The sequence below is a fragment of the Nicotiana tabacum genome, chromosome 11, assembly GCF_000715075.1.
Source record: "Nicotiana tabacum cultivar K326 chromosome 11, ASM71507v2, whole genome shotgun sequence".
Taxonomy (NCBI): Eukaryota; Viridiplantae; Streptophyta; class Magnoliopsida; order Solanales; family Solanaceae; genus Nicotiana; species Nicotiana tabacum.
This window is the reverse complement of record NC_134090.1, coordinates 181,196,961-181,222,599: the sequence shown is the minus strand read 5'-3', so window position 1 is coordinate 181,222,599 and position 25,639 is coordinate 181,196,961. Positions and strand designations below refer to the sequence as shown.

At 36.2% G+C, this 25,639-nt stretch overlaps 2 protein-coding genes and 1 non-coding gene across 3 annotated transcripts; 2 read left to right on the top strand and 1 right to left on the bottom strand.

Annotated features, from left to right (window-relative positions):
* Positions 1–13,853: 13,853 nt before the first annotated feature.
* On the top strand, positions 13,854–13,939 carry TRNAY-GUA (transfer RNA tyrosine (anticodon GUA)). Its single transcript is given in 2 exon segments — positions 13,854–13,890; positions 13,904–13,939. It is a non-coding gene; the product is annotated as a tRNA-Tyr (tRNA).
* Positions 13,940–14,227: 288 nt separating this feature from the next.
* On the top strand, positions 14,228–19,311 carry LOC107824443 (rRNA 2'-O-methyltransferase fibrillarin 1-like). The gene is made up of 7 exons (XM_075224588.1): positions 14,228–14,243; positions 14,598–14,914; positions 15,415–15,510; positions 15,638–15,715; positions 16,045–16,221; positions 18,491–18,559; positions 19,002–19,311. The coding sequence occupies exons 1-7, from the start codon at positions 14,228–14,230 to the stop codon at positions 19,176–19,178; spliced, it is 930 nt and encodes a 309-aa protein (XP_075080689.1). The 3' UTR covers positions 19,179–19,311.
* Positions 19,312–19,607: 296 nt separating this feature from the next.
* LOC107824439 (AT-rich interactive domain-containing protein 1-like) lies at positions 19,608–24,412 on the bottom strand. The gene is made up of 2 exons (XM_016651197.2): positions 22,846–24,412; positions 19,608–20,832 (listed from the first exon to the last, which is right to left on the bottom strand). The coding sequence occupies exons 1-2, from the start codon at positions 24,088–24,090 to the stop codon at positions 19,978–19,980; spliced, it is 2,100 nt and encodes a 699-aa protein (XP_016506683.2). The 5' UTR covers positions 24,091–24,412; the 3' UTR covers positions 19,608–19,977.
* Between the last annotated feature and the right edge of the window lie 1,227 nt (positions 24,413–25,639).

Genomic DNA, 25,639 nt, shown 5'->3' with positions numbered 1-25,639 from the left:
GCGGTAGAAAAATCACGTAACAAAAAGTATTTAATAAAAATCAAGATAATTAAGCCAATAAAAAAAACAGTTAAGCGACCGTGCTAGAACCACGGAATTCGGAAATGCCTAACACCTTCTTCCGGATTAACAAAATTCCTTACTCAGGATTTCTGGTTCGCAGAATAATAAACAGAGTCATATTCTCCTCGATTCAGGGATTAAAATTGGTGACTTGGGACGCCTTAAAATTCCCAGGTGGCGACTAGTGTTGTAATGAAATGACGTATAGAGTGCAATAGTTAAAAATTATCAGAGTTAATTCCTTGTATGACCTGTAATTTCTCTTATTTTAAGTTATTAACTTTGTAAACAAACATTCTTGAATCACATTTTTGTGTGATATCCAAAAAAATAGAAAGAAAAAAGTAAAAGCTGAACTCCATTATTTCACTCCTACAGTTGCTCAAAATTTTCCATTTCTAGCATCAGTTATGAGAAAAAGCCAACTTGCAGCTTCTGCCTTTTTTGTTTGTTCTAGGATTTGAACCTTGGTCCCCAGCAGTCCTATCAACTGCTGGGTTACACCCTTGATGCTTTTCTCCCTTTTTTACATATGAGGTAATTTCAGAACTAAAGAAGACCACGAGTATCAAACTATCTTAGAAGCACATTGTAGAGAATGGTGCAATGAATTGAAAGAGGATCTAGTGTTTCCTTACGAATGTGAAATTGTCTAATCCTTACCTTATAAAGAAAGAAATTTGTCCATCCTAGTTCAGTATAAACTAAAAACCCATCTCTTATAGATAGACTTTTTAGATATCATGTTATTATTATGCGAGCTATTGATCCAAGGGAAGTTGTCAAAATTTGGTGTCAGCGGGGATTCCAGAAATTCTACATTGAGTTTGAGCCTTTGAGGAGGTCATAGGTATAGAGAAGACTTGGGGCGACATCATATTGTGGACATAGAATTTGAACCCATGTCATGCTTTGAAACTCATACATTATGGTAAAAAGGAGTCCTTCTATCTTAACACTTGGAACTTCTTTCTCTATTCACTTAGGCCTTCTATTAGTTGGTTAACACATCAGTGAACTTGCAGTGCTGTGAACTACTGTGGTGACATAGGCTTCTCCATTGAAGTGAGAGCTCATTCTTGCTTTCTTATGTCGAATCTAGTATTCTGCTGTAGGATGCAGGCCTGAAGCACCCAAACTAGTTATTCATGTCACCTATGTTATTGTATAGAAGGTTAGTGTGTGGTTCTAGCTTGATATATTGAGGCCACCAAACTAGTTAAGCAGCTTAAGCCATGTACCTATTGTCGTGTACTGAAGGATAGTTTGTGGTTTAGCTTGACCTATCGAGTTAAGCTATTATCTGAACATGAATTTTCCATTATATGAACATGAATTTTCCATTATTCTCATATTCTGGAGTTCACGACGATTGAAAAAAAGAGTATTGCCATCTTAATTGAAATTCTGTGCAAACATAAAACCATATCACACTAACAAACGCTGCATGTAAAATGATTATAAAAAGAGATTAGTAAAAACAACTACTTCTCCCGCCTCCCCCAACAATATAAGCTAAGGATGAAAGGGAAGTTTAAACATAATAATTTTTAAAAAAAATATTATGAAGTTTGTAGTATGGTTTATGACCAGGTTCCATCATAATGCAGGTGGGTGCAAAATTATCTGGAGATAAGTCTCCTTTGCAACAATCTTTTGTTGAGTGACTAGTTTTCCTCTTCGTTTTTCCCTTTTCATAAATGTTGAAGGGTTTGTTACTAAATAAATGGTCTTCGCATTATCTTAGCAGGAGTACGTGCTGTTTTATTATTTTAGTACCTCTTGATAATAGGGAATTAGTTTTTTTAACTGTCTGTAATTTTTTCAGAACAAGGTTGCATTTCCTGATGTGCTTTTCCTTCTTTTTTATGGCGTGCCCTGATTGTCCTGCAATTGATAAGCCCTTTCTCCTTTTCAATTATTTTGGACCAGTACCTTTAGAAATAATCAACCATCCCTAGATATTTGTCTCTTTTGATCGTCAACTTTTGGCAGAGTGAAGTTCTCCCCGTCTTAAAAATAGAGGCGCTTCTGATCTGGAAGATTTCCTTGTTAACTGTTTTAAGTTGGACGATAAAATTCTGAAACAGTATTATAGGGGTAGTGGTAAAAGATCACACAGACCTTAAGAAAAATAAGCTCATGTATTATACGAAGAACATTAGGAAGCGCAAAACGTAGACCTTAAGAAAAATAAGCTCATGTATTATATGAAGAACATTAAGCGCAAAATCAACAAGATAATTATTTGGTTCCACTACTTGGATAGATACCTAATAAGCTTTTGTCGTGATTCCCGGGAAAGTGTACGCCCGAGATACGGTCAAATCTCATTATAACAACCTCGTTTGTTCCGATATTTTTTGGCTGCTATAGTGAAGTGTTGTTATAAAGCACATATTACAATCAGACCTCTCTATAGCATCTCTATATAACAACCATTCACTATAAAAATCAAGTTTTTCTCGGAACCGATTTTTATGTTATGTTTTAATATGTGCTTTATAACAGCATTTCACTATAGCAGCCAAAAAATATTAGAACAAATGAGGCTGTTATAGAGAGGTTTGACTTTATAACATAACATAAAAATTAGTTCCGAGAAAAACTTGGCTTTTATAGTGAATGGTTGTTATATGGAGATGCTGTTATACTTAGGACTGACTGTATACCTGTAACCTTTTAACCGTTGAACAATTGTTGACTATTTCAATGTGGGAAATAAAAAGGAAAGAGGAATCACACAATCTTCTTTCAGTTCAATATGAGTTATGCTTTACCTTTAAAAAGAACAATTGCTTACTTTTGCTTGAGAGCTATGAGGCCAGTGACATGTTCATAGAGTCATTAGGAGTTAATTGCACTTTAATAACAGTTTCCTTTTTAAGGTCTTAACTTTGTCATTAATAGGAGCCTTAAAAAATACCTGTAGAGTCTTAACTGGATACATGCAAAGATCGATGTCCTTGTGTTGATACTTCAGTAAACTTGTGGATTTACAGAATCATTTTCTTTGTAATTAATATCCTGATCACTGTCATAGACGTTGCAGGGCCTAGTCAACGTGGTGCCACCTTAGCTGGAGAGGTGCAGAAACAAGCTGAGAAAGGGCAGCTCCTTAAACAGAAGATATCAAGTATTGGATCCGCCTTACCTATCGTATTGAACAGGAGGAAGGAATGTATGGCAAGGATTGACAAACTACAGTCAAGCAAAAAAGCCGTTCATCCCGTCTTTAAAAGGAAAAGGACCAACTGATAAGCCCTTCTGGATCTGCTCGGTATGGTATAGAACGTTTAGTTCATTACTAGTATAGTTAACAGCTTCGACTGCTGCAGAACTCGTGAGCTCTCTTCTGGAGAAGTATTCGTTGACACAGAGATCTAACATAGTTAGGGAACACTTTCTTTCTGTACTTAATTGAATCATTAGTTAGTTTGTATGTAGGCATTTCTTAGTAGTGTTTGGGTTAGGTTATGATGATGAAATGAAAATGTGTATAGTAATCCATTTAGTTGAGGTTATTGTTGAAGTTTGGCAAAATGCCAAAGTCCCACATTGGTTGGGAGTTAAGTTTTGGGGGGATTTTTCCCCTATAAAAGAAGGCCTAATGTTTAGGATTGATACACACCTCTCATTTGCCTTCTCATCTGTTTAAGGCATTTGTATCTTCTCTCTTTAGTATTATTTCACTTGTATTTTTGGAGTGGAATAAAATATTTGGTTGTGTCCGAGGAGTAGGCAAAATTAGCCGAACCTCGTAAATTCTAGTGTTCCCTTTATTATTGCTTTATTGTCTTATTTATTATTTGGTGGCTGTCATAATTTTTGGTATAGTAGTTGTGACTTATTCACACTCTATACATTTGGCTTCCGCAACAATTGGTATCAGAGCCAAGGTACTGTCTAAGTATGCTCTGTGGTTGCAGCATAGTCTGATCTTCCACATCAGAAAAGATTTATCTTGGTAACTGAGTCAAGGTTCTGTCTGAGTATGCTCTGTGGTTGCAGCTTAGTCTGATCTTCCACACCAGAAAGGAAATAATCTTGATTTGTGTCGTCAGCTATTAAATAATATTTGTGTCAAAGATGGGAGACAATAAACAAGAAGAATCTACATCAAGTGTCAACAATATGTCATCATTGGCATCTTCGCTTATGACAAGAATTGTGTCAAATGCGAAATTTGCGGTCGAAATATTTGACGGGTCCGGACATTTTGGGATGTGGCAAGGCGAGGTTCTAGATGTCCTTTTTCAACAAGGGCTAGATCTGGCCATTGAAGAAAAGAAACCAGATGTTATTGGAGAAGAAGATTGGAGAATTATCAACCGTGTTGCTTGCGGTACCATTCGATCCTACCTTGCTAGAGAGCAGAAATATCCATACACAAAGGAAACTTCTGCAAGTAAATTATGGAAAGCACTGGAGGATAAATTTTTGAAGAAAAACAGTCAAAATAAATTGTACATGAAGAAGAGACTGTTTCACTTCACCTATGTTCCTGGTACTACGATGAATGAACATATCACCAGTTTCAATAAGTTGGTTACAGATTTGCAAAATATGGATACAACTTATGATGATGGTGACTTGGCCTTGATGTTGTTGGCGTCACTTCCTGATGAGTACGAGCACCTTGAAACTACTCTACTCCATGGAAATGACGAAGTTTCTCTCAAAGAAGTTTGTTCGGCTTTGTACAGCTATGAACAAAGAAAGCGAGAAAAACAGAAGGGCGGAGAAGGAGAAGCACTATTTGTGAGGGGTCGTCCTCAAAATCAAACGAGGACAAAGAAGGGAAGATCCAAGTCAAGATCCAGACCCAGCAAAGATGAATGTGCCTTTTGTCGAGAAAAAGGGCACTGGAAGAAAGACTGTCCGAAGTTGAAGAATAAGGCCAAACATAACAATGGAAAGGCCATTATGGATTCAAATGTAGCTGATTGTGATGATTCAGACTTCTCATTAGTTACAACAGAGTCATCAACATCATCAGACATATGGTTGATGGACTCGGCTTGTAGCTATCATATGTGTCCCAACAGGGACTGGTTCATGGAATTTCAAGAAGGAGAATATGGAGTCATCCACACAGCGGATAACAGCCCTCTTACCTCATATGGCATTGGTTCAATACGATTAAGGAACCATGATGGAATGATCAGAACATTGATAGATGTTCGATATGTACCGGATTTGAAGAAGAATCTCATCTCTGTGGGAGCCCTAGAATCAAAAGGGTTCAAAATCATTGCAGAAAATGGAGTGATGAGAGTATGCTCCGGTGCACTAGTGGTAATGAAGGCTAATCGGAAGAATAATAATATGTACCGCTATCGTGGCAGTACAGTTATTGGGATAGCGACAGTAACATCCAGTGACGACAAAGAGGCAGAAGCAACCAAGCTATGACACATGCGCTTGGGACATGCTGGAGGAAAATCCTTGAAAACTCTATCAGATCAAGGATTGTTAAAAGGAGTAAAGGCTTGCAACTTGGAGTTTTGTGAGCATTGTGTCAAAGGGAAACAGACAAGGGTTAAATTTGGTACAGCGATCCATAATACTAAAGGCATTTTGGATTATGTACACTCTGATGTTTGGGGTCCTTCCAAAACACCTTCATTGGGTGGGAAGCACTATTTTGTAACCTTTGTTGATGATTTTTCTCGAAGAGTGTGGGTGTATACAATGAAAAACAAAGATGAAGTGCTGGGAATTTTTCTCAAATGGAAGACGATGGTGGAGAATCAAACAGGCAGGAGGATCAAGTGTATTCGCACAGACAATGGAGGTGAATACAAAAATGATCATTTCAATAAGGTCTGTGAAAATGATGGCATCGTCCGACACTTCACTGTTAGACATACACCACAACAGAATGGAGTGGCAGAACGTATGAACCGGACCTTGCTGGAGAAGGTACGGTGTATGTTGTCCAATGCTGGCTTGGGCAAAGAATTTTGGGCTGAGGCAATTACATATGCATGTCACCTCATTAATCGTCTACCATCTGCTGCTATTGATGGCAAAACACCATTTGAAAAATGGTACGGAAAACCTGCTGTAGATTATAACTCTTTGCACGTGTTTGGCTCAACTGCATATTATCATGTGACGGAGTCAAAATTGGATCCAAGGGCAAAGAAGGCTATTTTTATGGGAATTACTTCTGGAGTCAAAGGATATCGCTTATGGTGCCCTATGACAAAGAAAGTAATATTCAGCAGAGATGTTACCTTTGATGAATTTGCTATGGTAAATAAGGTAACAGAAGATACCAAACAAAATGAAGGTGCTTCTAAGCAGGTGGAGTTTGAGGGAAAATTTATTTTTCCTACACAAGAAGCAGAGGAGGAAACAAATGAAGATTACCCTCTGGAAGGAGAGCCAGTAGAGGAGATTCCAACTCAGGAATCTCAACAACAACTTGAATCAATAGCAACCAGCAGGCCAAAAAGAACAATAACGAAACCTGTTCGTCTCATAGAGACGGTTGCTTGTGCAACCTCAATTGTAGCTGATGATGTTCCTACTACTTATAAAGACGCTGTCCAAAGTTCAGAAGAAGATAAGTGGAGGATTGCCATGAATGATGAAATACAGTCCCTTCATCAGAATCATACATGGAGATTGGCCAATCTCCCGAAGAGAAAGAAAGCAATTGGGTGCAAATGGGTATTTGCAAAGAAGGAAGGATTTCCTAACCAAGTAGATGTTCGCTACAAAGCAAGATTGGTGGCCAAAGGATATGCTCAAAAGGAGGGAATTGATTACAATGAAGTGTTTTCTCCAGTTGTAAAACATTCCTCCATTAGAATTATGTTGGCTTTGGTAGCACAATTGGATTTGGAACTAGTTCAGATGGATGTAAAAACTGCGTTTTTACATGGAAACTTAGAGGAGGAAATCTACATGACTCAGCCAGAAGGATTCAAAGTTGCTGGAAAAGAAAATATGGTGTGCAAACTTGAAAAATCGTTGTACGGATTGAAACAATCTTCTAGACAATGGTACAAGCGATTTGACGAGTTTATGTTGCGGCAAGGGTACAAGAGAAACAAATACGATCATTGTGTGTATTTGCACAAGCTTAAAGATGATTCCTTTGTATATCTTCTCCTATATGTTGATGATATGTTGATAGCTTCCAAGAATTCGGAAGAAATTGATAAGTTGAAGATTCAACTGAAGAAGGAGTTCGAGATGAAGGATTTGGGTGAGGCAAAGAAAATTCTTGGCATGGAGATAATTAGAGATAGACGTTCAAAGAAACCCTGTTTATCTCAAAAGGAATATTTGAAGAGAGTACTTCAACGTTTTGGCATAGATGACAAGACTAAGCCAGTTAGTACTCCACTTGCTTCCCATTTTAAGCTAAGTACTACTATGTCGCCAATGGATGAAGCTGAACGAGAGTATATGTCAAAGGTACCATACGCAAATGCTGTTGGTAGCTTGATGTATGCAATGGTTTGCACAAGGCCTGACATTTCACAAGCTGTTGGAGTTATTAGCAGATATATGCACAATCCAGGGAAGGAGCATTGGCAAGCTGTGAAGTGGATTCTACGGTATATTCATAATACTGTAGATGTCGGGTTAGTTTTTGAGCAGGAAGACAATCAGTTTGTAGTTGGATATTGTGACTCAGATTTTGCGGGTGATATGGACAAACGAAGATCAACTACTGGTTATGTGTTTACTTTTGCAAAGGCACCAGTTAGTTGGAAGTCTACTTTGCAGTCAACAGTTGCTTTGTCTACAACAGAGGCAGAGTACATGGCTATTACAGATGCTGTGAAAGAGGCAATTTGGCTTCAAGGATTGCTAAAGGAGCTTGGTGTTGAACAAAAAGGTATCACAATTTTTTGTGATAGTCAAAGTGCTATTCAATTAGCGAAGAACCAAGTTTATCATGCAAGGACGAAGCACATTGATGTTCGGTATCATTTCGTACGAGAAATCATAGAAGAAGGTGGAGTCACGGTGAAGAAAATTCATACTACAGAGAATCCTGCTGATATGCTGACAAAGGTGGTGACTGCGGTCAAGTTTCAACATTGTTTGGATTTGATCAACATTGTTGAACACTGAAGATTGAAGATGAAGACACAACCAAAATTTGTTATTGAGAGAGAATTGAAAATGTGGAATTTTGCCAAGGTGGAGATTTGTTGAAGTTTGGCAAAATGCCAAAGTCCCACATTGGTTGGGAGTTAAGTTTGGGGGGATTTTTCCCCTATAAAAGAAGGCCTAATGTTTAGGATTGATACACACCTCTCATTTGCCTTCTCATCTGTTTAAGGCATTTGTATCTTCTCTCTTTAGTATTATTTCACTTATATTTTTGGAGTGGAATAAAATATTTGGTTGTGTCCGAGGAGTAGGCAAAATTAGCCGAACCTCGTAAATTCTGGTGTTCCCTTTATTATTGCTTTATTGTCTTATTTATTATTTGGTGGCTGTCATAATTTTTGGTATAGTAGTTGTGACTTATTCACACTCTATACATTTGGCTTCCGCAACAGTTATGCTTCTTGTGGTGCTATATTGTACAACTTTTTCTGCTTCTGGATTTGTTATACGTGTACTCCACTATTCTCTATCCTCCCATAGAGATGCAGTTATTTTGCTGTTGGCCATGTGGTGCGCAAAAGATTTGAACTCCAAACTGACCAAAATATAGTATTTATTTATTGATTATCATAATACTATGTTGCGCGGACTCTCCAAAACAGTTACCGCATCCGTGTCGGATCCTCAAAAAATATACTATTTTTGGAGGATCCGACACGCACCCGTTGATATTTTCGGAGAGTCCGAGCAACATAGTCAGAATATGCACCCTGGTCCCTGAATATTAGTACAAAGCGAGTTTAGCTGTAATGAGTTTAAATACTTAATAAGTTGTGAATATTGTAAATATACTTATTTTCTTTTTCTCCAAATTGGTAATTAGGTTCATGATGGAGTACACATCTTGCATTGATGCAAACATATGTATATCTTACTTTACTGTGGTAAGTTTAAGTTATTATCTGACAACAAAGTAATCTTCCTGGAAAAGTATTAGTACTACTGTGTTTCATGCATTTGACTAATAGTACACACAATTAAGAGCTCGTTTGGCTTAGCTGATTTAGAGTAGCTGATAAGGATTAGGTGCTCAAAAGCACTTTTAAGTATTGAAACTGATTTAAAAAATAAGCAGTTACGTGTTTGGATAAAAGTACTGAAATTAATAATAAATAGCTGAAGAACTGGATATATGAAGAGTTTTGTTTTAAAAAGAAGTATTTTAGGGATAAAATAGTAAATATCTTGGTCAAACCTAAAGTGCTTATAAGCTGAAATTTGATAAGTTAGGGGAGACCAGCTTATGGCTTTTGGCTTATTTTTGGCTTATAAGCACTTAACTTGCACTTTTAATTTTATCAAACACGTAGATAAGCCAAAAAGTACTTATAAGCCAATTTAACCCGCTTATAAGCTTAGCCAAACACCCTCTAAAATTAATCCTTTTTCCATATTTTGACGATGAAGGCCAACTTTATATTCTAGTAAAAAATTAGATGGAAAGTAGTTAACAAAAATATAATAGGTTAAAAATTTGTAGCAAGAGGTCTAAGAACTTTGAGTTATAAGCGTCTAATTTGGCCAATTATCTTTTTTTATTTGATTTGCTTTATATTTCTCGTTCTCTCCCTCTCACCTTTATTTGGCAATTCATAATGAGGGAACTGTAAATAGTAATTACTAATAACTATATCGAATCAATTTCCTGATTCAGTGATGCTGGTAAATTGGTGTATATTTTAAAGGATAGCAATGTGTATAAGGTAATAATTTCTTGAAAAATTAGTAATTGTTATAAATAAGATTTTATTTATGGTGAATGTCCATATTTAGAGAGGTTCTAGGGTTTATTACTTGGTGGCTAAGTCAACCTCTCCCTATAAATAGAGTGTTCTATTCCATTGTAAATCATCCCAAAATTCAATAAGAATTTCCTCTCTCTCTTTCTCTGCAATATTGTTCTTCTACTTTTATTGTTTCATAACACGTTATCAGCACGAGACTCTAACCAATTGAGTAGAAGTTTTGGGATTGAGCATAATAATTGTCAATTGTTCTATGAACTTCCTTCATAATTAAATTTTGAATTTAAGGTAAGTATTTTACTTTTCTCTTTCAAATTCTTGACATTGTATAATTTGATTTTAAATACAAGCAAAGACGATAAATTTTGATTGCAACTCTAATGGAGTTTGAAAGAAATTATAACCACCCAAAGTGGTAAAATTTCTATGCCTTGCCATGATCAAATTCATGTATGATTGTGTGCAAAGAATTGAAAACCCGTCCCATTGAATTTGCTCCATTCTCATTCCCTTTAGAGAATGTGATAGCAGTATGTGATAAGTCTTAAAGAAGACAAAATTATTACTATGAATATATCAATGGATGTGGACGTGGCAATAGACGAAATTATAATCGTCATCATTGTGGTAATGAGAACAATAAGGATTCTCAAAATAATCTTTCACTGTGTGAAAGTAATATTTATCATCGATTTGACATGAGATTTTATAAAGCACATATAGATAATTATGGTTCATTCATGATGTGAATATAACAACATCTAATTTCTGAATACATATTCATTCTTGGAAGAATATGAACGTGCTAGTGGTAGTGAATATACCACACTCACCTCTAGAAGAAGGTTTGCGATGATATAAGAAAATAATGTTATTATTATGGCATGAATGGTCATTGGTCACGTACCTATTGCACACCAAAATATTTTGGTAATGCGATTATTAAAGAATAACATTAATGCAAGAAACATATCTTGCATATAATTTTGACCATAACCATAATGGTATAACTTTCTCTTTAAAAGAGATATTCACCATACTGATGAATATGTGGTAGTACAAAATTAATTGAGAACTCTGCAAGAGTCAATTATACTATTTTGGATAAACACAATTGATTATCAATTAGGTATTGTGTTGTAGTAAATCTCAAAGAAACTTATTCAGTTTCCAAAGTACACGCGAAAGCGGTTGATTATATTGAGACTATAATAAAGGAAAGATTTAATATCTTTTATTACTACAACTTGTAGCGGGATAATATGTATGTGAAAAGCTACCCGCTTTATTCTCCAGTTTGTACTACACAAATAAAATAACACCACACTAAAGTGGATGTTTATTGATATAAAAACCCATATCATAATTAACTTGGTGTTTATCGATAATTGCACACGTCATGCTGTAAACCTGAACTTTATCAATATTGATAATTTATTTAGTTGACATAATTGGTTTAGCCATACCAATTTAAGTGTGATGTGCAAAAATAATAGAGAATTCACATGGGTAAATATTAAAGAACTAGAAAGTTCTTTACGAAATCTCTTATATTGTTTGTTCTTGTTAATTAATTGACCAACTAAAATTGGGATTGAATCCCATGAATGCTGGAAATATCAAAAGTGAATATGGGCCCATTCACCTGCCATGTATACCACATAAGATGCATCTATGAGATGGTTACATGTGCGATTATTATTAACCTGCAACTTGGCGTTTGCGAGGTAATTTGCTCAATAATTTAATTTAGAGCATAATTTCCAGATTTTCTATCCAAGATAGTTTATCTTGATAAGTTGGTTTACATCACAGTTGGTTTAGCAAAATAATTTATTAAGTGCCTCCACTTAATAGCTAAACTATTGCTTATGAGAACAAAGTTATCTATATCAGTTTGATATAGGTTATATACGAAAGTATAGTACATTCTCCCCTCACAAGTGGTTCAGGGTCAGGAACCAAATAATTTCATATTATTATTATTGATGTGCGGTGTACATTTTGATTAACACCATGACACACAAAGATGTGCTTTCAAAATTGAGGAAGCAAGTTAGTTTTTCTAACATGAGGGGAGACATGATAAACAGTTGAGAAAAAGTTAAGTGGAATGAATTATCATTTGTATATCTCGATCCTCGAATACGATAATATGAACTTGAAGTTCATAAAAAGATAGTCCATCTGCAATATATTGCAAAGCATGCTATGCGCATTTGCTGACCCAAAGAAAGTAACTATATTATCATTACAAATGCTCATATTAAGTTCTAGAAGGACAAAGTCTATGATACGCTTAAAGCGTATAGACAAATCGGTTTCAAATAGAACTTCTTGATAAAGAAGATGAGCAAATGACCAAAGTGATCATAATAAGGAGGCAAGTGATCTAGAAGATCACATGACATAACACTTCATAAAATCTCATGAGAGATTCAGGTACCTGAATATATGAATGAAGAGATCTCTATGTTATGTCTTTATGAAAAAATGTTGGAATCGGTATAAAATGTTCGTCGATGACATCTATCATAGCGCTAAGTATAAATGAGGATCTTAAGTTTATCGAATATAGACTCAAAAATTTTGGCCAAATAGAAGAGACGCAATTCGAATAGAATTGGTTTCATATGAAAGACAAGTATTTGGACCTGCAGTTCAAACACTTGAAAGTATAAAGTCAATGGTATGTGCAATCAGTTTTCGATATCTTATATGTCTAGCATGACATGAAAAATTGATATGCATCTAAAGTCTCTTTAAATGGCTTATTTGACTATACTTATATGACAATCCCCAAGGATTTAAACTGCTTAAAGCATATACAATTCATGATCTTGAAGTACAACTTCCTCAGTGCAATTTGTGCACAAATGTATCTTGCTATAACTATAAACATGATAATGTGATAGCGAGAATACCTCTATGGAGATATTGAAGAGTCATTCCACGATATTTATGAAGACATTATATATGTATCGCGAATGATGATTTCAAGGTGCAAAATATTCATTCAAGTTAATATAGCTGATTTGTTTATCAAGTCTCTACCAAAGATCGTTTGAAGATGGTGCACAAGATTGGAATGCAAATGCTTAAAGATGTGAATTAATGCTCTCATCAGAGAGAGTTAATACGCGTTGTACTCTTTTTCTTTTACAAAGTTTTGTCCCACTGGGTTTTCCTTGCAAGGTTTTTAACGAGGCAACCAAAAGGCGTATAGTTAGATATGTGTACTCTTTTTCCTTCTCTAGAATTTTTTTCCCATTGGGTTTTATTTTAGTTAAGGTTTTAACAAGCCATATTATCTGTTGAATAGACATTCAAGGGGGAGTGTTATAAATAAAATTTTATTTATGGTGAATGTCCATATTTAGAGAGATTCTAGGGTTTATTACTAGGTGGCTAAGTCAACCTCTCCCTATAAATAAAGGGGTCTTACCCCATTATAAATTATTCCAAAATTCAATAAGAATTTCCTCTCTCTCTTTCTCTGCAATATTATTCTTCTACTTTTATTGTTTCATCTCACGTTATCAGCACGAGACTCTACCGTATCAAGAGGATTAAGGTACAACTTTTCTCCTCTTTTATCAAATTAGATAATGTACTTTCCTTTTTAGTTTGTTCCAAAATAAATGACATAGTTCTAAATTTAAAAATAATTGAACTTTAAACTCTTCATTTTACTCATTTAACCTTTAACGAGAAGCTTTTACAGCCACACAAATGTCATTGCCCCACAAAGCTTTTAAGACCATAAAATTTCAAATTTTTTTTTTCTTAAACTCCATGCCGAATCAAATTACCTCATCTAAATTGAAACGAAGGGAGTATTTCGTTTACCCATATTTGATTAAATAAGAGACATAAAGTTGTAATTAGTGGCGATAACACAACCCGACCTTAGCTCAGTTGGTAGAGCGGAGGACTGTAGTGTGTTTGCTGAAATCCTTAGGTCGCTGGTTCGAATCCGGCAGGTCGGAATATTTTTGTTATTTTTTCCTCTTTTTCCTTTATTTTGTCTTGCGTTTATTTCTCCCCTTGGGACGACACCGTTTCTTAATAAAAAGTAAACAGTTCGTATACCTTATTTTCCTTAATTGACGTTACTTGGCTTTCACGTCATTATGGCTTTCTGCAACCCAAAACCCTAATATCTACCTCCCTATAAACCCTACTATCACCCAACGAAATTAAAATCTACCTCTCAACTTCTTTACAATCTCCACTCTTAACACAGAAGACAAACTTTTTGCTTTTCTCTCTTAACAATGAGAGCTCCAATGGGTATGTGCTTGTCAATATTGTGTATTAAATCAATACGTACTTTTCACTATATATCTATGATTCGTGTCAAAAATCTTGAGTTCAATTGAACCCCTAAAGGCTGCATTCGCGTCTGTCACATATGCTCATCATTGTATATCTTCATTCATATGGTGTATAGTAGAAGTTTTTCATATTTTTAAGATTATCTGTTCAGTTTTTTGAATAGTTTTATCTTTAATTTGTGTATCTATGAAGGGAAGGGTAAGGTGTGCGTGCACTCCACCTTCCCCCAACCCCCACTTTGTGGGATTACACCGGGCCTTTCGTTGTTGTTGTAATTTGTGTTTTGGATTATTTAATGCTTGAGTTCAGGTCGTGGACGTGGCGGTAGAGGAGGCTTCAATGGCCGTAACAACTCCAATGCTACAAGAGGCAGAGGTGGTGGCGGACGTGGTGGTGGTCATGGTATTGGACGTGGGGCTGGTCGAGGTGGCCTTGCCGGAAGGGGTAGAGGAATAGGAGGCGGTGGTGGTCGTGGCGGAGGAGGAATGAGAGGTGGTAGGAATGTGGTGATCATTCCTCACAGGCATGAAGGTATATTTTTAGCCAAATCAAAGGAGGATGCTCTTGTCACCAAAAACTTGGTACCTGGTGTTACTGTTTACAATGAGAAACGCATAACTGTTCAGGTTCCTACCTAATTATTCCATCTTAATTTCCTCTAATTGCAATGAAGTTGATCATTCGTAATCTTTGATTAATCTACTTTTTTGGTTAAATTCACCTTTTGAATTAACATATACTACTAGCATAATATGTGTATTAAATAGTGGTTAACATATTCTCGTTTCCTTTATTCAGAGAGTCAAAAGGGTGTTTTGTTTTGTTTGTTTATATTGATTTAGCAAACCTTTTTACACCAAATTAATTGGTGGTTTTACAGATGCTATTCTGTTTATGTAGTTTTAAAATTGACTCTCAATTTTTATTAAGAAATTAGATATAGCATAGAAATCTAACTAATAAGTCATACAATAGAAGTAGTATATCTGGGAAATATTGAAGATTTTCATGAAATATTCTTGTGCTTGATTTAAAAATTCTCGCGTCTTAACAGACATAGTGATCTTCCAACTTGTTTACTGCTACATGCTAAGAGTTTATTTTGTGTTGTTTTTTCATTCACCAGAGTGAAGATGGAACAAAGGTTGAATATAGAGTTTGGAATCCATACCGTTCAAAATTGTGCGCTGCTGTCTTGTGTGGCATAGATGATACTTGGATTGTGAGTATATATTTGTTTCATTGAATTACATTCAACAGACTTTTTAATATTCTTACATATGCTCTACTTTTTATTTTCCTCAATCAATTAATATTGTGTTCTTTTCGTTCTTCCAATGTTACAATAGAAACCTGGAAACCGTGTTCTTTACTTGGGAGCTGCTTCTGGAACTTCTGTTTCTCATGTCTCTGACATAGTTGGACCAGTAAGCTATAAGTTTATTTACATCTTAGAATATTATTAATACTGAAGGAGAGCCTTTGAGCAACTGTAAAGTTGCTCCGTTTGACCTATAGGTAACGGGTTCGAGCAGTGGAAAATCAACCACTAATGCCTGCATTAGAATAGGCCGCCTACATCACACTCCCTTAGTATGCGGCCCTTCCCCGCACCCTGCATCAATGTGGGAGGCTTAGTCCGCCCTTCTTGGACCTGCGTGAACGCGGGAAGCTTTGTGCAACCAGGCTGCCTTTGCTTTTTAAATATTACTAATGCCAGTATTATAATTGAGTTGTGAATTGTTTATCAAATTAGAGAGGAGTGGTGTATGCTGTTGAATTCTCAAACAGGAGTGGGAGGGACTTGTTGAACATGGCCAAGAACAGAAGAAATGTTATTCCCATAATTGAAGATGCTAGGCACCCTGCAAGATACAGAATGTTGGTTGGTATGGTGGATGTCATCTTTTCTGATGTTGCTCAGCCTGATCAGGTCACATTCTTAATTTTCTGTATAAGATCTTATACGTGTCATACCATGTACTCCGTTGAGAATATGTTTTAGTTATGTTAGTACGTTACTTGTTTATCGGAAACAACTTCTTTGTCCTCCCAGAGTAGGGATAAGGTTGTGTATATCTTACCCTCCCCATACCCTATTCATGGGAATCCACTGGATTTGTTGTTGTTGTATGTTAGTACGTTACTTCATGTCGTATCTTTATAGAAGTCTTTTAATTATCTTAGAGATTTTTATGCCAGAGAAGTTCTAATATTTTCTTTTTCTTTTTATTTTTTATGATATTGGTCGGAGATGAGCTTTAATATATAGCCAATCTCAACTTGTTTGGTATAGAGACTAGTTGCCGATGTTTGTTTTACATAAGATCCTATTGAACCTTTGTCACCTACTTGAGTTAATTAACAAATCACTTTCTTTTTATTTCTTTTACTAATTCAAGTAATTTTTTCAAAATCTAAAACATCCTCTTATTTGTTCATTTCCTTCTATCCATATTCCTTTTCTTAGTATCTGTCTAGTTTTTTTGGTTGCCTTTTTGTTCCTTTTCCAGTTTATCTCCAAATATTTGGGGATAAAATGAAGGATACTCTCGTTTGATATAATATCAAGCATGTGATGAATTAGCTGGTGTCTCTCCATATACTTTGGTGATTCCCAGGCTTCTGATGCTATCATTATTTTCATTTTCTTAATATTTTTATTGCTACTCTTATTTCCACTTTCTTAGTCTTTTGAGTGATCAAGTGGAGAATAACTATTTTCACATTTAATAGCAAGTGATGAATTATTTAAAGTCTCTACATACACAGATGGTTTTCAATTGTCTAGTTTTGTTTTTAAGAAGTTCGAAATCTCAAAGTATGTAAATGCACAATGTCTTTCATTTTGCCTGCACTGGAAACAGATGATTACATTATATATACACTTGTATGTTTTAGTCACCTAATTCAGTAGTATTGATTTTCCTTCTTTAATTATAAACTAAGAAGCAGCAATGCAGTTGCTACATATATAGAGAGAGAGACAGAAGCCTCAATGTTATACAGGTTTTTAGTCAGAGTTTGTTATATAATCAATAATATTTTAGCTTTGTTTCTTCAACAATATATTTTTTTTCTTGATGTGATTGTGCTTCATGCTTTCTCTCTAAGTTATTCTCCTTATTGTCTAAATGATAATGCAATACAATAGGTATAGTAAAATCACAAAAGTAAGCTGTGTAAATTATGGGATCTGCTACCTACTTGTATAATAGGTCCACCGCAACAATTTTTGTATATATATATTGTGTTAGTGTATTTATTCTACTTACATTTGTTATGTTCTCTATAAATTATAAGAAGGCAAAGTACAATAGGAATGACTTGAAAGCTCATTCCATTTTGTTGAGGAAAAAAGCTCATTCTATTTTCTCCTTTAATAATGAGGCTATGTTGAACTCATATGTTAATTTTGGGTAGAATTTGCTTATTCCCTTCAGTTTTTAGTCTAAGAAACATAACTCTTTAAAGTTATCGAAAAAAGTAAAATTGTTTACTCTTTCTCTCGACAAGAGGGGTTGCTCTAATGGTAAGCAACCTCCACTTCCAACCAAGAGGTTGTGAGTTCGAGTCTCCCCAAGAGCAAGGTGGGAAGTTCTTGGAGGGAAGGATGTCGGGGTCTATTTGGAAACAGCCTCTCTACCCCAGGGTAGGGGTAAGGTCTGCGTACACACTACCCTCCCAAGACCCCACTAAGTGGGATTATACTGGTTGTTGTTGTTGTTGTTTACTCTTTCTTTCAAATTATTAAGTTTATGCTCTCTTAACTCAAATTTGGAGGTTGAGTTATTACCTGAAAAAAAGGAGTAGAGAAAAATAAGGAAGAAAAGATTATATTGGAAGTCTTTAGAGAAAAGACTATTCATTAGAGGAAAAGATTTCCTCGCTGGGGGTTTCTTTCTCGCCTATTGTTGTTACTGCTTCCTTTTGCATCTTTTCTTGTGCCGAGGTCTATCAGAAATAGTCTCTCTACCTTCACAAGGTAGGGTAAGGTCTTTATACACACTACTCTTTCCAGATCACACTTCTAGGAATTCACTAAGATTTTGTTGTTGTTATTAAACAATATTACCTAACAGGTTATGTTTTCCAATTTTAAATAACAGCTGCTATGACTTGCATATATTTCAAACGTCACTTCTCCCCCCATCCCTTTCAAAATCTATTGAGTGCTATGCTTTACATTTTACCCGTTTCAGATAAGGATCTTAGCTTTGAATGCATCATATTTTCTCAAAGTTGGAGGTCACTTTGTGCTGTCAATCAAGGTGAGTCCATTTGGTACATTAAAGCATCAGCATATGCATTGACGGTATAAAAAGATGCTTACATAATCATGTTATCTTATATTTATATGTAAATTTCTACAATAAGCAATACTTAGTAACCTAGTAGTAAGTATGACGACTAACTTGCTATAATATGTTAAAATGCACTCATAGTATAAGAAGTGGAGCTATGGAGCAATGGTAAAGTTATCTCCGTATGATCTATAGGTCATGGGTTCAAGTCATGGAAGCGGCCACTAATGCTTGCATTAGCCGTGAATGCGGGATGCTTTGTCCGCCGAGCTACCCTGTTTTGCACTTATAGTATAAAAGTTCTTTATATTGTCCCTAGTATATACTAAAATACTGTCATCATACTGATGTCACTGAGATGTCAAAATTATCTAGGGAAGTACTGTCTTGACTCCTTTTGGTTTTGCAGGCCAACTGCATAGACTCTACACTTCCAGATGACAAAGTATATGAACAAGAAGTGCAGAAACTTAAGGCCAACCAGTTCAAGCCTATTGAGCAAGTTACTATGGACGAGTACCAAAGACACCATGCTTGTGTTATTGGAGGATACCGAATTCCAAGAAAGAAGAACCCTGTTGCTTAGCTGATATAAGTTTCTACTTTTATCTAGCTCTGGATCCCTTATTTATGCTTCTAATTAGGCATCTTTTATAGTAAAATGACACTAGTAAACTTCAGTGAGATTTATATTTCTTATGCAAAGATTGGTTCAGAACATATTGCTACTTATATATGAGATTTATGAAGGTTAACATCACCCTTCCATATTATACAGTGTTTTTGATATAATCCTTTTGGCACATGGCTTGCAAGTGGTTTTCACTTCGCATCCACAACTGAATAAAATTTCGCTGATATGAAAATTTGGGGTAAAGAAGTACCCTCAGATCAGCTGATATGTCTGTTGGCCCAGAAAGGCACCAGCTCTGTTTTAAACACACACAGCAGATAGAGTTCCAAAATGTAAATAAATGGGCTATTCAAAGCCATCGAAAGTGCACAGAAGCAAAAGTTAAGGGAGAGTAGGAAAGTATTATCTCATTATGAAGATATCAGACAGTGCAGCATGTATCCATCATCTTACAAAGAGATCTGCAGTTAAGAGACTGAATTCCTAGCAATCTTGTTCCTTTGTAAAAATTCAAGAGCTTGGAAGTGTAAAGGGGAGTATTCATACACTTGTTTTGTAGTCAAAAGTCAAAACAGAGGGAAGAAGCTGCTGTGCAGGCTAAGAATTCACTGACCCAAAAAAGGTACAATTCTACGAGGGAATCTTGTATCTGCAGTTGTAAAAGACATACTTTCCAATATAAACTTGCTTGACGAATAAAAGCACAAGAAACTCCAGCAATTTACGGTTCTGGAAAATGCCATGACCACAATCAAGATTCATGTACTACCTCTGATCCAGATGTGCTTTTCTTTGGGGAACAAAAGATGGAGAACTTGGCATCCCGCCCAAAACATTTAAATCTAGGTCCATATTCTGATTCATCATCATCACTGTCAAAATCACTGGCATTAGTTCTATTCTGGTTGCCTCTGCGTCGGAGAAGGAAGACATTGAAGTAGTAGCTTACTAAAGACTCCCTGCTTCTGTTTGGAAAGAATTTGAAAATCTCATTCCAGAAACTCTTGTCCTCAGTCAAACGGTTTGACTTCACTATATCCTGAAATTTCCCTTCTTCTTCTCTTGACCAACAAAGTGCAACTTCTTCACCCATAGAGTCAAATTTCCACTGATAATAGGCTGATCCCAACTCAATCTCAATCTTCTTCCGTTTCTCGAAAAGATGAAACTTGATGCAGTCATAAGAACCTGGAGATTGGCAGCCACAGATATCTTGCCTTCCTTTCCCAATAGGATCTCTTCTGTCAATTAACATTCTGTTTTTTCCTTGTTTGTCTCGTGGCCAGGTTTGGGTGCCCAGCCATTTAGAGTCACTTTCATAGATCACCTCAATGCATTCGGGAATATCTGCTTGAAACTCTGGCCCGACTGGTATTCTCTTTCTGCGCTGCTTCCACCAAAAACCAACCGCTGACTCTGCAGAAGAGTCAGTTGGTCCATCGACCTGATCCTTATCACTATGAGGACTTGATGATGATGACACTGAAAACAGAAGTGCACGCATCTTTTTCAAAGAATCTTTTGCAGATAGAACTCGTCGGCTGCATCTTACTCTTCCAGAACCAGAAGTATCATCATACATAGATGGATGCATCTTCTGTTTTATCTGGAAGGCAAGATTTTCTAAATTAACCCAAGCCAGGACAAAATTTGTGATCTTCCATAACTTTTGGATGTTCACATAAACATGACTTGCTAGATAAGTGTAAATGCTAGGATAGAAAGAGAAGCTGAAGGGAAAATGATACGATGCTCTGTACTGAAACTCTGTGCAATTAGTGAAGTTTTACTTTCCGAGTCATAAAAAAGCACATAAACCAAGGGATGCTGTATTGGTTGCTAAACAGCAACTTATCTAGCAAAAATGGCATGCTGTGCATAAAATGATCGCAACAGGAAGCAGGAAGTTCTCCCCAGTTACAAACATGCCATTAAAAGACGGACATGATCGAAGTGCATTGGTTAATCAATCTGGAAAATGCTACATAGAGTGACAAGTGGACAAACACAATCAGCACTTTGATAGCAAGCTGTATTTATCAGAAAAGTTAGAGCATACTATATTTTAGTTTATACAAAATTAACCAAAGCATTCATAGAGTAGATGGAACTTTCATAAGGTATTTCCTTATCAAGAACACCCAACCCCAGCAGATCATGATTTGCTACGGCAATTTAAAAAAATGACTCTTTTGACATTTTCTACGAAGTTCTAACAACCAGAGGTTGGAGCAATGAATACTCTTTTGACATTTTCTACGAAGTTCTAACAACCAGAGGTTGGAAGCCTCTCTAATTTTCATAATTTCACATTTCCGCTATTTATGTCTAGACCATCTTTTACCCAAGTTGAAGCACATCTGTCCTGTGTTCTCTTCTATTTAGATGTCCATTCAATAACCTACCACAATTAGGAAGGGATAACACGTCTCTATGCCAACTGTTTCTTTATTTGACAGAATAACATGGCTCCTATCCTTACGCACTATTTGGACCTACTGTGGTTTTCCCAAGAAATGTGTTATCTCATCAACAACAACAAACCCAGTGTAATCCCATAAATAGGGTTTGGGGAGGGTAGTGTGTACGCAGACCTTACCCCTACCTTATAAAGATAGAGAGGCTGTTTTCGATAGACCCTCGGCTCAAGGAACAATAGAGAGAAAATAAAGCAGCCAAGTAGCAAACAATGATAACAACAATGTAGTACGGTAACGAGCACGAATGACACAACATGTAATAATAAAAAACCATGATACGATAATACAAAAATAATTCTAGTACTACTGGTAAGCCTAGAAGGAACACACTACTATCAGTCAACCAACAACCCTAATCGTCGACCTCCACACCTTCCTATCGTGGGTCATATCCTCAGTAAGCTGAAGCAATGACATGTCCTATCTAATTACATCTCTCCAATACTTCTTCGGCCTACCCCTTCCGTTCTCGGACCCTCCATGGACAACCCTTCACACCTCCTGACCGGAGCATCTATATCTCTTCTCTTCACATGCCCAAACCATCTCAACCTTGATTCCCGCAGCTTGTCCTCCATAGATGTCACTCCTACCTTGTCCGTAATAACTTCATTCCTAATCCTGTTATCTCATCAACTTATGAAATATATTTTGGCCTCATTTAGAGGATCTCATCCTGCTATAAATACAATAAAACAGCTGACCCCCTATTGACTTACAAGTAGAAACGGCAGATTGCACTGATGATGCCTCCTAATGCAACTTAACTGTGACTTTCTTGGTACAACTCCGTGCTTAACTATCACGAAATAATTAGCTAAGTTGTTTGACATATTGAAAGTTAAACCCGAATACAGTATTTGATCTTCCAAAACAAATGCTAAGCAAATGCACTCAATCGAAAGATATCACACAAAATGCATCACATGCCAAGTAGTCCCCCCCCCCCAACACACACACGCGCGCGCACATCAATATGCCCATAAAGCAACAAATGATAGCAATGAGGTGAGCTCTTGAACTGAAGTAAGACATTTTATCTAGCAAAATGAATAAGGTATACACATCCTCTAAACGAACTAATATTTAGTAATTCATAATGATATGAAGTATCAATCCCCAGGTGAAAACTGAAGTACCTGCCATGCCGAGTACCGAGCACATGTATCCACATTCTTTTCCAAAAGCATTTCATCTCGCACCAACAGAACCTGCTTCCAAACCACTTCATCGCCATAATCCTCCCACTTAGACCTTTCCGGCAAAGAACCAATAGCAGGATCACAAGGATCCTTCGCAACTTTACCAACCCACCTCACCAGATCCAAGTATGATTCTCGCTTCCTCTTCCTACTAATGCAATCTTCCTTAACACTTTCCCTTCCGCTGACACACATCAAATGCTCTTCATCATAATTAACACTCCTATTTTCATCAATATCATTTACCGTAAATGCATTGCGGTCCAAATTTCTTTTACCATCAAATGTCTCAATACATTCATTCAAGCCATCAAAATCCCGAGCCTCAACACCATCACGCAGCTGTTCACCATTAACACTTCTATTTTCGTCAATATCTTTTACAGTGACCGCTCTGTGATCCAAATTTTTTTTACCATCAAATGTCTCGGTACATTCATTCAAGCCATCAAAATCCCGAGCCTCAACAACATCATGCAGCTGTTCAACATTAACACTTCTATTTTCGTCAATATCCTTTACAGTAACCGCACTGTGATCCAAATTTCCTTTACCATCAAGATTCTCAGTACATTCATACAAGCCATCAAAACCCCGAGCCTCAACACAATTAACACTTCTATTTTCACCATCATTGGCCTTTTCATCCGCAATTTTCATTAAAATCTCCTTCAAATCCAACTCAACCTCTATTGGAACTCCAGCTTGGCCTGAACCCAAACCCGAACGCAAATCACATTTTCTCACCTCACTATTTATTACACCATCAGTTCTCCCTTTTTTCTTAAGTCTGAACATCCATCTCTCTAAGGCATCCAAATACTTAACATAAACCAACTTCAACCCCAACCCATAACTCGAATCAAACCCACAATCTTTAGCCACTAAACCCCATGACCCATTCACACAAACTCTCTCATACCCACCTTTTCCCCTAACAACCAGATAAAGCTTGAACAAATCAACTGATTTTCCATTACCCAACATTGGTGGCAATGGCCTGTAACACAACAGCCCAGTAACTTCTTTGAAGAATTGAGCTAAAATTTCTATAAACAACAGCTTAGCATTACCGTAATCTACTACTTCAGCCTTTACAACTTGTTTCGGGTCCGGGCCAGTTTCAGGCTTTCTGAAGCTCTCTATACCCGATCCATCAACTCTCTTCGACCACCCAGCCATTGCTTTCCAATTTCAAAATCTACGAACAATTCATCAGTCGTACACATACCAAAAATCCACAATCAAACACAAAAAATAAGAAAAAAATCAAACCGAATTTTCCTTTTTACAAGTAGTAAATGTTTTTTATTTTATTTTGTACAAGTGACACAAATATAACGTGTTAGAAAAAAAGAGGGAAGATTTTAGGCACTGAATTTTGGGCGGGAAGATATGGATCTAGCCAGGGACCTAACTGTAAAATTTGGGGAATTATAGTACCCGCCCTTCTTCCCTCTTCAGACAGAAATGAGGAGGGGAGGGTGGTGGGTTGGACGGTCAATGGTTTCTAAGCAACTTTTATAGTTTTATTCAATTGTTCTAACAACTTATGTAGTCTCCCCAAGAGCAAGGTGGGAAGTTCAAAGAAGAATGTCGGGGGTCTATTTTGGAAACAGTCTCTCTCTACCCTAGGGTAGGGGTAAAGTTTGCGTACACACTACCCTCCCCTGACCCCACTAAGTGAGATTACACTGGGTTGTTGTTGTTGTATCTAGTAACCGCTTTGGTGTCCAATTGATATAAGTGGAGTTAAATTACTCCCTAACAAAAATAATTTTATTTTTAAAATTCAAACTAGAAATAAAAGATATTTAGCCGCTTTGGTGTTTGTAGACAATAAATTGCGTCGAGAAAATAAAATCAAAACCGAAAATATCGCAACAATCATAGTATTTTATTTCAAATAATTGATTTGAGTGTTACAATTTCTATGAATCCTCTGATTCTTCTTTCCAAAAGTAAATAAATTCAAGGGCCTTTGAGCTTGATCTTGAATCTATATTTGTTTCCACGAACGATGATCTTGTTCTTGAGCTTTAGCTTGATTGCTTGAACTTGATCTTGATTCGTTCTTGAGCTTGAACATAATTTCTTGAAGCTTGAAACTTGTAGAGAAATTTGTGGTGTTTGATCCACGAGCTCTCTCTTGCTTCTTGTTATAACTTCTGGTGTCATTTCTGAGTTATGAAGACCCCTATTTATAGTTGTGGATGGGAGGAGTTGTGATAAAAACAAACTCTTTCCAACCAATCAAATTGAAGTGTGACATAGTCGCATTTGATTGGCCAAAACATGTCACTTGCACACGTGCCGCAATTCCATTAGCCTTTTAATGTGACTTGACATGCTTTGTCATTTTGACACGTGGCATGATCCTATTGGCTTTTCCGTTTGACTTGGCGCGCCCCATCATTTGACATGTGACGCCTAAGCTGGGCCTCTAGGAAGATGGCATTTTGGGCTTAATGAAGTGGGCTCGTCACTTTAGCCTATATATATATATATATATATATATATATATATATATATATATATATATATATATATATATATATATATATATATATATATATATATATATATATATATATATATATATATATATATATATATATATATATATATATATATATATATATATATATATATATATATATATATATATATATATATAAGCCCATAATATTTGTTTGAACCAATATATCTTGAATTTAAAATATAGTCCAAA

Excerpts from the sequence above, each read along its gene's own strand:
- LOC107824443 (XM_075224588.1), top strand. Across the intron at positions 14,915-15,414 it reads AGAAACGCATAACTGTTCAG|AGTGAAGATGGAACAAAGGT; the intron begins GTTCCTACCTAA and ends TTCATTCACCAG. Across the intron at positions 15,511-15,637 it reads GCATAGATGATACTTGGATT|AAACCTGGAAACCGTGTTCT; the intron begins GTGAGTATATAT and ends ATGTTACAATAG.
- LOC107824439 (XM_016651197.2), bottom strand. The coding sequence starts at position 24,090 with ATGGCTGGGTGGTCGAAGAGAGTTGATGGATCGGGTATAGAGAGCTTC. Across the intron at positions 20,833-22,845 it reads CTCGGTACTCGGCATGGCAG|ATAAAACAGAAGATGCATCC; the intron begins GTACTTCAGTTT and ends CTTGCCTTCCAG.